We start from the raw sequence: 12,865 nt of genomic DNA, 5'->3' as shown, positions 1-12,865 counted from the left end.
AAATCCCCTTGAAATTCCTCAGGTGTCAGCTAAGTCCTTTTGAACCTGCCTCCTTTAAGTCAACTTGAAAAATGTCATCTAACAAGGTCTCACATGTACGTGTGTTTTGTAAAGTCTTTAGTTATGCACTGGAGAACTCTAAATCCTGTACATTAATCGACCTAGCTTTAAAAAACAGGAAAAGCTCAACAGCGGAAAATGTGGTTGAGGTCTGTTCTAGCTTCCAAGAGGACCTGCCTGTTCCTTTGTACTTGTAGGTAAGCTCCAGGTAAACAAGCAGAGGCAGCCAGTTGGGGGATTCTGACCAGAGCACATGTTTTAAAAATGGTTTCAGAGAGAAGAGCTTCTAACACAGCCTTGCCAGCATGAGCTGTGTCTGCTTTTGTAGACTGTTCATTGCAATAGCAGGAAGGTTAGTGATAATGGTTACAAGGTATTAGCAGGTGCTAGTGCTTTTATCACAGGTACATATCTTAAGAGTAAATCCGTGTAATGCAAGAATGAACGTGCCATCACTTGCTGACCTCTTCTCTATACTAAAGCTGCACTGGTTTAAGTTACTATGGGAAAATCATGAGCAAAATAATCTTATTCAGGTAAGGATAATGTGGACACAGTTAGTTCATAGTGGAACCCCTATTTAAAAAAAAAAAAGAAAACGAAGAAAAAGGTTTGTTAGCCTACAGTCCTTGCAGAACAGGGATAAAAGTATTGGTGTAGTCATTTGGGCTCTGAGTATATTTGAGTGTTTGACCATAAGGCAGCTCAAGTCCAAATCTTCTTTTTAAGTTAGAATTGCTGCAGAATTGTCAAGGTAAACATATACAGGAAAACTGATTATAACCATGCTTATGGCAGAACTTGAATAAATTCCCAAGCTCAGCTGAAAGATGGTTGTATCCAAGTTAATTGTACACTTATGTACACTTTGTTTTCACAGATATAGATGAGTGTCAGTATGGCAATCTCTGTACAAATGGACGCTGTGAAAATATGGAGGGGTCTTTCAGATGTATTTGTGGCCAAGGTTTCAAACTCTCTGCAACAGAGGATCACTGTGAAGGTAGGAAAGAATATGATTAAAATTCATAAGGTTGCATTTACCTTTTAGATAATATTTTTCATCCAATGGTATTCCTTTTAATGGAGAAACAACAAATGTACAACACTGAAGCTAGATGACCAAAATGTAAGAACATGTATTTCCATTTTATGGCTTCCATGGTCACACTGTAAAGTTTGACATTTGTTACAAAGCAAATCAAGAATGTGTAGTAATATTTATATTGCTAAATTGGAATTTCCACAAAATCCTTGGCATTTCTGTCATTTTGGAGGTTTGGGGACAGTGGCTTAATTGCTTTTCTTTCTATCTTTCTTTTCTTTCATGTGGGTGAGTGGAATCAAAAAACTCAGGCTGGACTCTCTTGGAATCCAGGAGTGTCAGTTAACACTGAGCTGATGCCTGCATTGGTGTCACTGCATTTCAAGTAGTACATTTAGTAGAAAGAGAGTTTGGTGTTGTACTTCTAAGAACAGTACCTGTACCTTCAAAGTGTCATTCTTCTACATTTCTTCCACATTTAAAACTCCCATCAGGACTGCTCTAGTGGAACAAAATTAGGTCTGAAGTCAGAGTGGAGTAGTCTGAGAGAGGACCTAGAGTGTGTACAGGAGGTATGAATACGCCTCTCCTTAGGGAGAGCGGACTTCTTGAAATCTCTCCCCAGAGGTGAAAATCTGGGAGAATGTCTCCAAGCTGTGGAAGCACACAAAACCCTGAACATTTCTTGTCAAATGTTGTTTTTTCTTCTTTTCCCTTCTCCCCACCCTCCCCTAAGTGTCTGTGTATAGCACCAAACACTTCCAGACTTCTGAGTGCTAAAAATAATACAATAAAACTAAATGATTGTTCATGTAAATTTGTCAGGAAGTTTGAAACAAAACATCAGTGTAAGTTAAGTGTCTTGAGTGAGTTAAATATGCTGTCCAGGACACATAGCAGACTGGTGTTGTATGTAGACAAAGTTTGACTGCTTCCTCTAAGCCTTTCATGGAAAAGAGCCCTTGCCAAGCTGAGCTGGCACATGCAGACCGTTCTTCTTAAAGTGCGCCTTTCTAAAGTAAGGACCCGTACACGTGCCCAGATGCTTCATGCAGCCCCACAGATTTTGGTGATCCTTAAATTCAAAACTTCTGTGGTTGCAAGGGACCATTAGTCAAGAGGTCAGACTATGTAGCCATAACACAGACCTGAAAAACCTCATTGAGTAATTTTCTTCTGTTTGAATTGGAGTGTATTTTCAGAAAGACATTTAGCCATGCCTAAATCCTAGAAGTGACTAAGAACCTACCGTATCAATTTAATTACTGTTCCTTAACAAGTATTTTATAAATAAGGGAGGCAAAACAGGCTTCCTAGCTCAAACAAGACATGTGCTGTGTTCTGAATTCAAAGTCCCACTCCCCTCCAATGTTTTGAGTTTTTCATAGGAAAATTTAAGTTTGATGTTGAAGTCCATCTGTTAACCCAGGCTGACCCCAGTTCATAAGAACTGAAATGCTGAGGGATTAGCAGTGGTTGTGGAAGCAGAGACATTTCCCCATACTTAGAGGATTAATACCATTACAAGGCAAGTATTTAAAGGAGCCTTAAGATACAACTTAATAGAGGAACAGCCTGTCAGTGTGCATCTCAAAACCACACCCTGTTAAAAGGTGGTGATCCTGCTGGAAAGTATTTAGTGGGTTTTGCTGACTCACTGGAGCGGCTGGCTTGTTACCTTTGCCAGATATAAAAGCAATAAAAGCAGCTCTCAAGCAGCATGCGTGTGTATTTGTGTGTCTGTGTGTACCTGTTTGTGCATTGAGGGATATATTGACACTACAGGAGAGAATGCTGAATGCAGTCATTTCAAGGGAAACATCCAATCTGGAATTTCTTGTATTTTTATGCATTATATTTACTGTCTGCATTTGTTAATAAATAAGACCAAGAGAAGCAGTACTGTATATTGACACTCTACTTTGCTGTTTTGTTCAGAATTGGTTATTGCACCATTTGATTAATAATTGGTAATTTCAGATGTGTTAGGTTTGCACTGTCTCTTCTGCTACAGATATAGACGAATGCCAGCACCAATCAATCTGTATGAATGGACACTGCAGGAACACAGAAGGATCTTTCAGATGTATTTGTAGCCAAGGCTACACGTTATCATCTACTGGAGATCAGTGTGAAGGTAAGCTTGTGGACTTAGGCTACTGATTCATTTTGTTCAATAAGATCTCGAGTATTTCAGCTATAGGCATGAACTCTTTTGAGAATGGGGCAGAAAGATATGTTGCTTCTCTTTCTTTCTCTATACTTTACTGTCAGTCATTCAACAGTCCCCACCTACACAACCACATATTTAATGGATTCTTAGAAATAGTTCCTGTCATCTTTCCACTTACAAGAAATCAGCACATGTGTTTCCAACAGTAAGATTGGAAGGGCAGTTAACATTATTACCAAAAACAATTAAGCCTTTCCAAACCTTGTTGCTCAAATTCTGACACAGAGATTCTATATTACAAAAGCTTCTGCCAGCATACACTATTCACATGGGGGCCCTCTAAGTTTAAGTTAAAACTTCTTCTCCAGCTGGTTTTGGGAACCTCTAGCCAGCCACCACAGTCCCACATGTGCACTGGCAGGGGAAAATATGTAGTATAAGACGAACTCCAGGGGGATCTGCTGGAGCTCACAGCTTTCGCTGTCTCAGAAGTCAGTCTATATACTGAGCTAGTAAAAATAAAAATGAGAGGTGAAAGATGTACAGTAAATGTAGGGAGAAATGCTGTGTTATAGAAAACAGAAACATTCTACTGTCTCTCAAGTAGAACAATTTAATTGTCTAGTAATTGGCAAACAGATTTTTTTCTAATGAATTATTTCAAAGCTACTCCTTCTTCTCCATTGTTGGCTATACCACCTGATATGGTATGCCTGCTGCACTACTCATGGTCACCTTCAGCATGTGAGATTACTTACTAGTGAGCGCCAGAAAAGGTTGTATCTCAGTTGCTTCCTTATCTCACCCTAGGGGGAAAATACTCTCAGTTAAGGTCTCACCGTACATGTAGTATTAGCACATAAAAGGTTTCCAGTCTCTGGTGTGCTTTCTGTAGCTGCTGATACCATGGAAGACAGAGCTTCTTACTGCTGTTCTACCTAATAGTGTCCTGCTGCTAGGTAATCCTCCACACAGCACTCTAGGAGGCAGTTCTCACCTTCTCCCCCACAGCAATAGGTCAGGAGTTGTCTTCTTCAAGTGATCCAGGCAGAAGAGCAATTCCCCCTGAGGCAACCAAATGCTGTCTTCTCAAGACAAACCTGTAATATCAGACCAGACTTTATCACCAATGATGATACTGCATTGTCCACATTTAATGAGTGACAGCATCTCTTGAAGTTCTCACCAACAAGGAATAAGGATATCTTATAAAATCTCCTCAGCACACTGATACTCTTTGGTACTGACCTGTTTGGAGAATCTGGTCATAGAAGAACTTAACACAATCTTCTCAGAGTTCCTGGTGAATACCAGCATCACTTGCATCAGCTTCAAGAAACGTGGGCTGATGATGCAAGGCACTAGAAACTTGTGTCAAAGTATTTTGCTCTCACCTGGCTTCCAGATCTTCATGAGTTGCAACAGATGCAGAGATACTGTGTCAAGAATCAAAGAAAAATGTGGTGGAAGGAATCACTGGTCCATCCTGCCTCCCAAAGGCAGAATAGACCACATGGTGTCATTCCTGACAGGTACTCATCTAACTTGCTCTGAGTAGGCTTCAGCAGATGAGATTTCCAAACATCTCTTCAAGCAGCCTGTGCCAGTGCTTTGCTCTCCTTGTGTTAGACTTTCCAGCCCATCTTCATGAAAATGGCTTTCCTCCTGACTGTTAGTTCAGCTAGATGTGTGCATGGACTACAAGGCAGAGCTTCCATAAAGAGAAAATCACCTTGAGAAGACAGCCAACATTTCTCCATATGATTGCCTCTGATTTTCACATTAGCCTATTTACCTGAATGTTTTCTAACACTTCACAGAGAAAGCAGAAAAGAGACAACAAAAACTGTGGGTATAGCCCAGCACAGTTGTGTGAAAAGAGCAGTGGTTCAAATTCTGTTCAGTTTCTCAAACTCAGGGATGGACATTTGTCATGTCAGAGGATACCCAAAAATGTATCAGGCTGTAAAGCCAATGTGTTTGGCAAATCACTTGCAAGAAATGTGCTTGTTTATTTAATGCGGATTTCTTCTATTTTGGAAGTTTTTTTAAAAATGTAGCAGCTCAAGAAGCAGTTTGCTGGTTTGATCATTATACACTTGTGCAAACTTCTAGGGAGATTGCAGAACTTGGCAGAATTATGCTGTGCTCATTTTCAGCTGTGCTTTTTGCAACTCTCTGGCTGAAGTTTTTGTCTGGAAGTCTTTGCACAGTATTTCACTTGTTTAAGAATAAAGGTAATTTGCAAATAATTGTTCTATATGTTGGTGTATACATGATCTGTATGCATCCTTGCACTGAACTCTTCAGAAAATGAGAAAGCTGGACTGAGGCCTTCATACCTTCAGTTCTGAGAGCAATAATCCATAATTCCTATTGCAAATGCCTGTATACTCTGTTATCCAAGGCCGAAGAACTTTTTGCTTCTGCAGTACCTGTAGACACTTGCTATTATCTGCTTGGAAATTAGAAGCCTGGAACTACATGACCACCCACAGGTGGGCCATGCACACAACCTTCCACCTGAAGATAGAAAAAGAGGTTACTTCCTAGTAGTCAGAGGTCTTCAAGATGCATGACCGCATGCACATTTATTTTCTTTCTGCCTTACTCTCTCATTCAGCATCTTGTTCTTGAGGTGAAGTGACATTGAGACTTTTGCTTTGTGTTGCTCTGAATATGAGGGAACACAAAGTGTGAGCACACCTGTGGCCTTGTCTCAACTGACAGGAAGTATGAATATGCACCAGCTGGACTTACATATAGACTATACAACTCAAAGAACTCGAGTTACTGGAAATGAGTCTGTCTGAAGCATAGGAGGCTCCAGTGTTCTCCCAGGAGCCTTCAGAGATTTTGCTAGCCAAAATGCTCAATACATGCATGTGTAAAGGATGGTAAAAGCACTGAACATCTCAAGCATGAGTTACTGTCTCTGATTTTTCTGGAGATTCTTGTGCAGCCACCATAGGACCTGTGAAAAGTTGCATCAGAGAAAGGGAGGTTTGCCTCCTATATGGAAAATAATGCATTTTGACTGAATTTGGCAGAAGATGCCTTCTTGTTGTGAGACTTGGCATTAACTCAGTGCAAGGGAGTCGTTAATTTTTTCTCATGCTCCTAGTCAAAATTAATTGCTGTTTTAAATAAACCACAATTTATTTCTCAGTCGAAAATTATTATAAAACATGTGGTTATCAAAAGGTCAGAACTTTGTCAGCATTAAGTGCAGCTTTATCTGCAATAACATTCATTTATGTAAGAAGGCTATCCCTATTTCTTATATTTATCAAATAGATTAAATCCCAAGGATAGTTGAACTCTGATATAGTGTGGGCTTTCCAGAGGTAAGTGTAGAAAATGAGGTCATGTCCTCTTTTTTAATTACAATTGTTATTCGTTCCTGCAAGCAGGAAAAAGTTACAATTCTAATCAGCTAAAATCCATGCTTAAGAAATCAGAATAATCAAAGGCAGCGTAAAAAGTTTTTGATAACTGTTTTTCAAAGGAAACTATCTGCATTATCAGATCAATAGACTCAGTGAATTATGAGGTAGGGCACTGTGGAGGCAGGAGAAAGTTGATTATGAGATGCTTCTTTTATTTGACTCTCATTTTCTGTTTGCTTTTAAAACTTAGAGGCACAGTTATCAAACACCTTGTGATCTTTAGCTGTAGTGAAACAAAACTGTAGAATATCACTGGAATGTAGGCACTTCCTGAGTTAATCCTGTACCCACAGTAGCTGTGCTCTGTTTCCTCCATTCGGCTGCCTTTAAGCCCTTTGAAAGACAATGGAAGAAAATACTGTAGTTGGAGACAATGCCAGTGTCCTATTCTTGAAAAATGGGATTACTCTGTATATAGTTTGTATCCTGAAACTTGCCCTCCTACGTGCGAGTCAGCATGTTTATCCCATAGACGTTAAGACACTAGGGCAGATTCTGCAGGCCTGAGGCTTGAGGCTGGGAATGTGGTGTATGAGCAGCTGTGAGCTAGACCCTGCATGCCCTGACTCTACTGCTGGATCTATGGCTTGGGTGCAGCACTGTGCAAAAGCAGCTTCAAGACCAAGCTGCTAAGCCTGCAAAATGGCTGTATTGCATTGCATGAACTGCATGAAAAAGTAACTGTTAGCACAGCAGGACGCACAGCGTAGTCCCTGTCCTACAAGCCTCCTGTCCACGTGGTTGTTTTGTGAGTAGTCTCCACAGGCACATCTTGTCTGGTGTGACACAGCAGCTATGCTTGGGCTTGCCTGTACCCTGGGGGACAACTGAGTCAGGTCACTTCCGACTCAGGGATCTCTGTGTAGTGGTCTAAACATGTCCAAAAATGCATATTGCAAACTACAACTTTGTATTAGTAGGCAATGTTTGTGTCTGTCTTCTAAATGTACAGCTGCTTGGATTTCTTTTTAGCTACTTGTCCTGATTTTGGCTGGGATAAAGTTAATTTTCTTTCTAGTAGCTGGTATAGTGCTGTGTTTTGGATTTAGTATGAGAAGAATGTTGATAACACACTGATGTTTTCAGTTGTTGCTAAGTAAGGTTTATACTAAATCAAGGATTTTTCAGCTTCTCACGTCCAGCCTGCATTAAAGCTGGAGGGGCACAAGAAGCTGTGAGGGGACACAGCCAGGGCAGCTGACCCAAACTGGCCAAAGGGATATTCCATACCATGGGACATCATGCCTAGGAGAGTTTGCGGGGGGCGGGGGGGAGTGGATCACTGCTCGGGAACTAACTGGGCATCAGTTGGTGAGTGGTGAACAACTGCATGGTGCATCACTTGTGTATATTCCAATTCTTTTACTATTATTATTATTACTAATATTATTATCATCTTTCTTTCTGTCCTATTAAACTGTCTTTATCTCAGCCCACAAGTTTTACTTTTTTTCCCAATTCTCTCCCTTCCCACTGGGTAAGGGAAAAGTCGGCGAGTGGCTGCGTGGTGCTTAGTTGCTGGCTCAGGGTTAACCACGACACTGCATTACTGTAACACCACAGTCACCATTATAGTAGGGTAGAGAGTGGTATAAAGATCTGTTATGACAGCTTTCATGAGAGATGCAGATAGCACGTTAGATGTATTTGCTAGGAATAAATGACATACAAACTCAAATTTTAAAGCTCTCTAGAAATACAAGAAGTTTGATGATATCATGAAAGGGAAATTAAAAGGACATCCTAAAGTGTAGTAAACTTGATTTCCACACACGCACACAGTTGTTAAAGGGCATTGTAGCTTCAAGTTGCTACATCAGTATAAAAGTATCACTATTAAAAGTTTCATCAATTTTTACATCATCTAATAATTCAGTTACATTTTTATTTCAGATGTTGATGAATGCCTTCAAGACAGTGATATTTGCCTTGGAGGAAACTGCATGAATACTAATGGGTCTTACAAATGCACCTGTCCAGATGGTTTCCAGCAGATAGCAAATAGGGGATGTCAAGGTATGAAATAGCTGTAAAAAATACCTGTGTCATTATTATAAATGTGCAAGTTCGTAAGCATAACTCGTGATAGTCACAGATCTCGCTAAGGAAGAGAAACTCATTTATCATTTGTAGTACATTTTTACTCTTCTCATTTTATATTTCTCTCTGTAAATATATGCTGAGAAATTATTTCACAAGGCTGAAATCTCAGCCTTCATAACTTGAAAGAGAATCTGTATTAGAACTAACAGAGATACAGTGCTGCATTTTTGCAGATCCTGGAAACGCTTATTTTGACAGAACCTTCTATGTTTGTGAATCAGTGATGTAACAGGAAGAGCAGTATAGTTAGCGTCAAGTCACATTAGATAAACCTCTCTCACCTCTAAAATACTTGCAGTGCTTTGTGGAGAATGGGTGGGGAGGAAGGGAATGTGTTATCTGAGGCTGAGTCAGCATTGCCAAACCCAGAAAAATACTTCCCAGGTTTTAGTTCTGAACGATCCCAACTCCATGCTGGCACAACACCCAGGCATGCCTCATGAATCCCATTTGCCATCTGTTTTTTTGAGACAAGAACCATGGTATTAGAGCTGGAAGTGATCACGTGTTTGTGCTCTAAATGACTGGAGGAACAGGACACTGGACTTTGCTTTGGCTGCTCTCTTATGCACGTTTTAGACTTGAGCTGAGAGACTGTATTCCAGCTGATCTATGTTGAAGATCTTGTGCAACCAACAGTAAATGCCCTGTAAAAGTTCTTGAGTATTCTATGTGACTGCTTTCTAATTCAGAAAATGTTGCATTCAATGTACGGAAGTGCTGTATTAGACCTTGCTTTAGCAGATAAAAGAGAATGCATCACAAGCTATAAATCAATGCCAGTTTTGATACCACTCTATTCTCTTCACTCCACTAAGTAGTAGTGTATAGGCTTCATGTTTTAAATGGATAAATATAACAAATCTGAAAGCAGTTAGGAGCCAACTAAGGGACAGACAGTATTTTTAACAGAAAAATGTGAATGAAAATTGGAAATCATTTCAGGTGAGAGAGCCACACTTGAGAAGGAAGACCAGCAACACTGAAAAATAACAACTTGCTCTGAGGGGAGTGAAACTGCTTGAGAAATAGCCAGATCAATATCAAAACAAATGGAAGAAAGTAGGAGTTGATAACAATGAATACTGACAAGTTAGAATAGCAAAGAACTAGACACAGTGAAAGAACAGAAACAGAGATCTTTGGCTAGCAGAATTAAGTATGGTTACACTTTTTTTACTGTGTTGACTACTTGTTGTTAAGCTGTTACAGGATGCAATAGTATAATCTTTATTTGTCAAAGATGGAAATTGTCAGTATATTTTCTTGCCCTGTATTTGGTACTGGACAAAACTAGTCATACTTGTATCGTAAATGATGACTTCTTTAAATTTCAACAGTACCTTCAAAATATTTTAAGCAGCAGCTAAACTGAGACATTTTTAATGACTGAAAGTTAGTTCTGTCAGAGTTCTGTAATAGCAAGAAAAAACATAAAATTTTTGAGAGAATTTACCTGGAGAGATTAGGGGCATGGTAAAAGGTCCAGATAATAGGCCACTAGTGCAGAGTGATCTTGATCATATGGTATACTGGGTATGAGCAAACAATATGTGTTTCAATATATCCAGTTCTATATTGAAGAAGGAATCTCAGTCATGCTTGTAGGACAGTGGACTTCCTTCTGGGACACAGTCACTGAGAAGGATGTAGGGGTCAGAGACAGTCAGCTGAATATGAGCTTCCAGTGCAACCCTGTGGCCAGTAGGACTAATGCACTCCCCAGAAGATTGAAAAATCAGAATATCCAGCAGGAGTAAGCAAAGTTTGTTTACCTCTATTTTGCACCGATACAGCTGCTCTTGGCACATTGTTGTACACTGACATTCTGGTGCCCACAATGCAAAATGGATGCTCATCAGCTGAGGAGAGTCAGAGATTAACCCAAAAATGCTGATGGCCTGGGGGAGTAAGGATTGAATGTTTTTAAACTGTTTATTTTGTTGAAGAAAAAAATGAGAGGTGACTTGATCATAGGCTTATTATGTTCAAAGGAAACCATAATAGAAAGTAGACAGCTGTTGAATTAAACTGGCAAATTTATCACAGAATGCAGTATTTGCAAGTTGAATCTGGACTAGACTAGAAATTAGGAACATTCGTTTTGGTAAGGAGCAAAGTTGAAAAAGAGTCCAAAACATTGGAAAGTATGCAGTTTGCTTTTTCAGATGAATTATACTCTATTTCCCTAACATTGTTAATTTTGTTTTCGTATCTTTTAATACATCATTCCACCTTGCGTAATCAGCTGGTTTGGTTTCCAGTATTTTTTTGGCAGTTTTAAGAAACTGACAGCTTAGTCTTGAGAATAGTGTGAGTCCTGAGAAGGTACCATATTGTCCTTGTCATTGCTGATCTCCCACCTTACCCGCCTTTCAGAGAGCTTCAGGAAGTATGTCATTGGTCTGCATTGACTATGAATTCAGAGAAAACTTTATACATGTAGGTGTTGCATGAAGCGCAGTGCACTGACTTTTCCCTGTGCACCTCATACAGATACTACCCTTCCCTGAGCTGCCTCTGTTCTTTCCACATATGTGCCATGACTTCAACGTACTGGCCTGGAAGGTTTACACACAGGACAGAATCAGTCTGTATCTAAAGAAAATTCTATAATGGATGTCATGGGTCTTGAAATGATGGTATTGAAATCATCATTTTCTAGTCTATCAAAATTACTGTCTACTTTGATGCATTTTGTATGGCTGTAACAGTGGCCAGTATCTAAGCAGCAAAAGACACAGTTAAGAATAAGAAATTCTAGTATCTGTGATGATGGATGAATAAGGCATATATAAGTTTTGTTTGTAAATTTGTGTTTCATCTCAGCATGGTACTGAAAACTTCTTAATAGGTTTTTGTAAAGCAAAATACAAAAATGCAATTACAATGTGAACGGTAATTCCTGTGGAAGTGGTACCTCCTTAATGAATGAATGCAGTCCTTAAGTTCTGATGACAGGTTTTGTTGTTAAGATGAGACATCAGTCAGAAAGAAATGTTTGTTTTTAAGATTCACAAGTCTGAAAGGCAGTGTTTGAAAAATGCTTTCTAAGTTTTTTTAAAAAAAAAAAAAGCAATGATGACAGACTTTTATATAGCAACCTTTTGGGACCATTCCCATTCCCCATGAGCAAAAAAGAGCATTTGGCTTTAAATTATATAAAATCAGCCTACTGGGAGAGATGCAGCTCCAGACCTGCTGGTGACACATGGAGCCAGATGCACAAGTTGACCAGCATGCAGCAATCAAAAAGCAGTGAGATGGAGCCATCTGAGAATTCCCCTAACACAGAAGAAATTTTGGCTAGTATGGAGCTTATACTGATACCTCACCAATCACTCTCATCTGGTCATCCTCATCTTAGAGAGTGATATAGTGAGAGTATGATGCAGCAGAACATACTGATGCCTATGCATAGTTTAAGAATGATCCCAGATTTGGTTACTCTGGAAAATAAGCCCCGTTTATGTAGCTATTTACACTGCTAGTGGAAATAAAAGCTGCTTTTAAGACCTTTTTAACATTAAGGGTATGAGGATTTGCAAAGCTATTAATGTCTCTGTGTTTTCAGATATCAATGAATGTGAGAGATCTGACCTCTGTTCACCTCATGGGGAGTGTCTCAACACGGGTGGTTCTTACCAGTGCATATGTGAGCGGGGCTTTTCTGTGTCTGCAGATGGCCTAACATGTGAAGGTGAGACAAGTTACAATAATGCATTCCCATTGATTTGCTGTTATTAGTTGGGTGAGAAAAGTAGTCAGTTTGGGTCTAATACCCCCAAAACCACTATTAACTCTGCAATCTGCCACCTAAGGGCCCTTCGTTCTTTGTTGTAGATGCATGGAGTGCTATGTTGCTGTTTGAATCGTAAGAAGTACAACAGGAAATGTAAAAAATAGGCAATGTAAGGAAGTTATTGGGTTTTTTTACAACCTGTGTTTTACTTTTCTTGATATTTAATAATTTTGCTATCTTAACATTGGATTATATTTTTTTGAGCAAAAGAAATTAGTTAAAAAGAAGGAATA

The 12,865-nt window shown here is 39.4% G+C and overlaps 1 protein-coding gene across 2 annotated transcripts in view; it reads left to right on the top strand.

Moving 5' to 3' along the window:
• LTBP1 (latent transforming growth factor beta binding protein 1) overlaps window positions 1-12,865 on the top strand; it is a 204,793-nt gene that overhangs the window by 148,448 nt on the left and 43,480 nt on the right. For both annotated transcript variants that reach the window (XM_010581212.1, XM_010581211.1), the window contains 4 exons: window positions 941-1,063; window positions 3,120-3,242; window positions 8,621-8,743; window positions 12,405-12,530. In XM_010581212.1, coding sequence (XP_010579514.1) covers window positions 941-1,063; window positions 3,120-3,242; window positions 8,621-8,743; window positions 12,405-12,530 — 495 coding nt within the window. The remainder of the gene's footprint in view (window positions 1-940; window positions 1,064-3,119; window positions 3,243-8,620; window positions 8,744-12,404; window positions 12,531-12,865) is intronic.

The sequence above is a fragment of the Haliaeetus leucocephalus genome, unplaced genomic scaffold (assembly GCF_000737465.1).
Source record: "Haliaeetus leucocephalus isolate CR32 unplaced genomic scaffold, Haliaeetus_leucocephalus-4.0 Scaffold752, whole genome shotgun sequence".
Lineage (NCBI taxonomy): Eukaryota > Metazoa > Chordata > Aves > Accipitriformes > Accipitridae > Haliaeetus > Haliaeetus leucocephalus.
The sequence above is the reverse complement of the archived record's forward strand: the minus strand, read 5'-3'. Positions and strand labels throughout refer to the sequence as shown.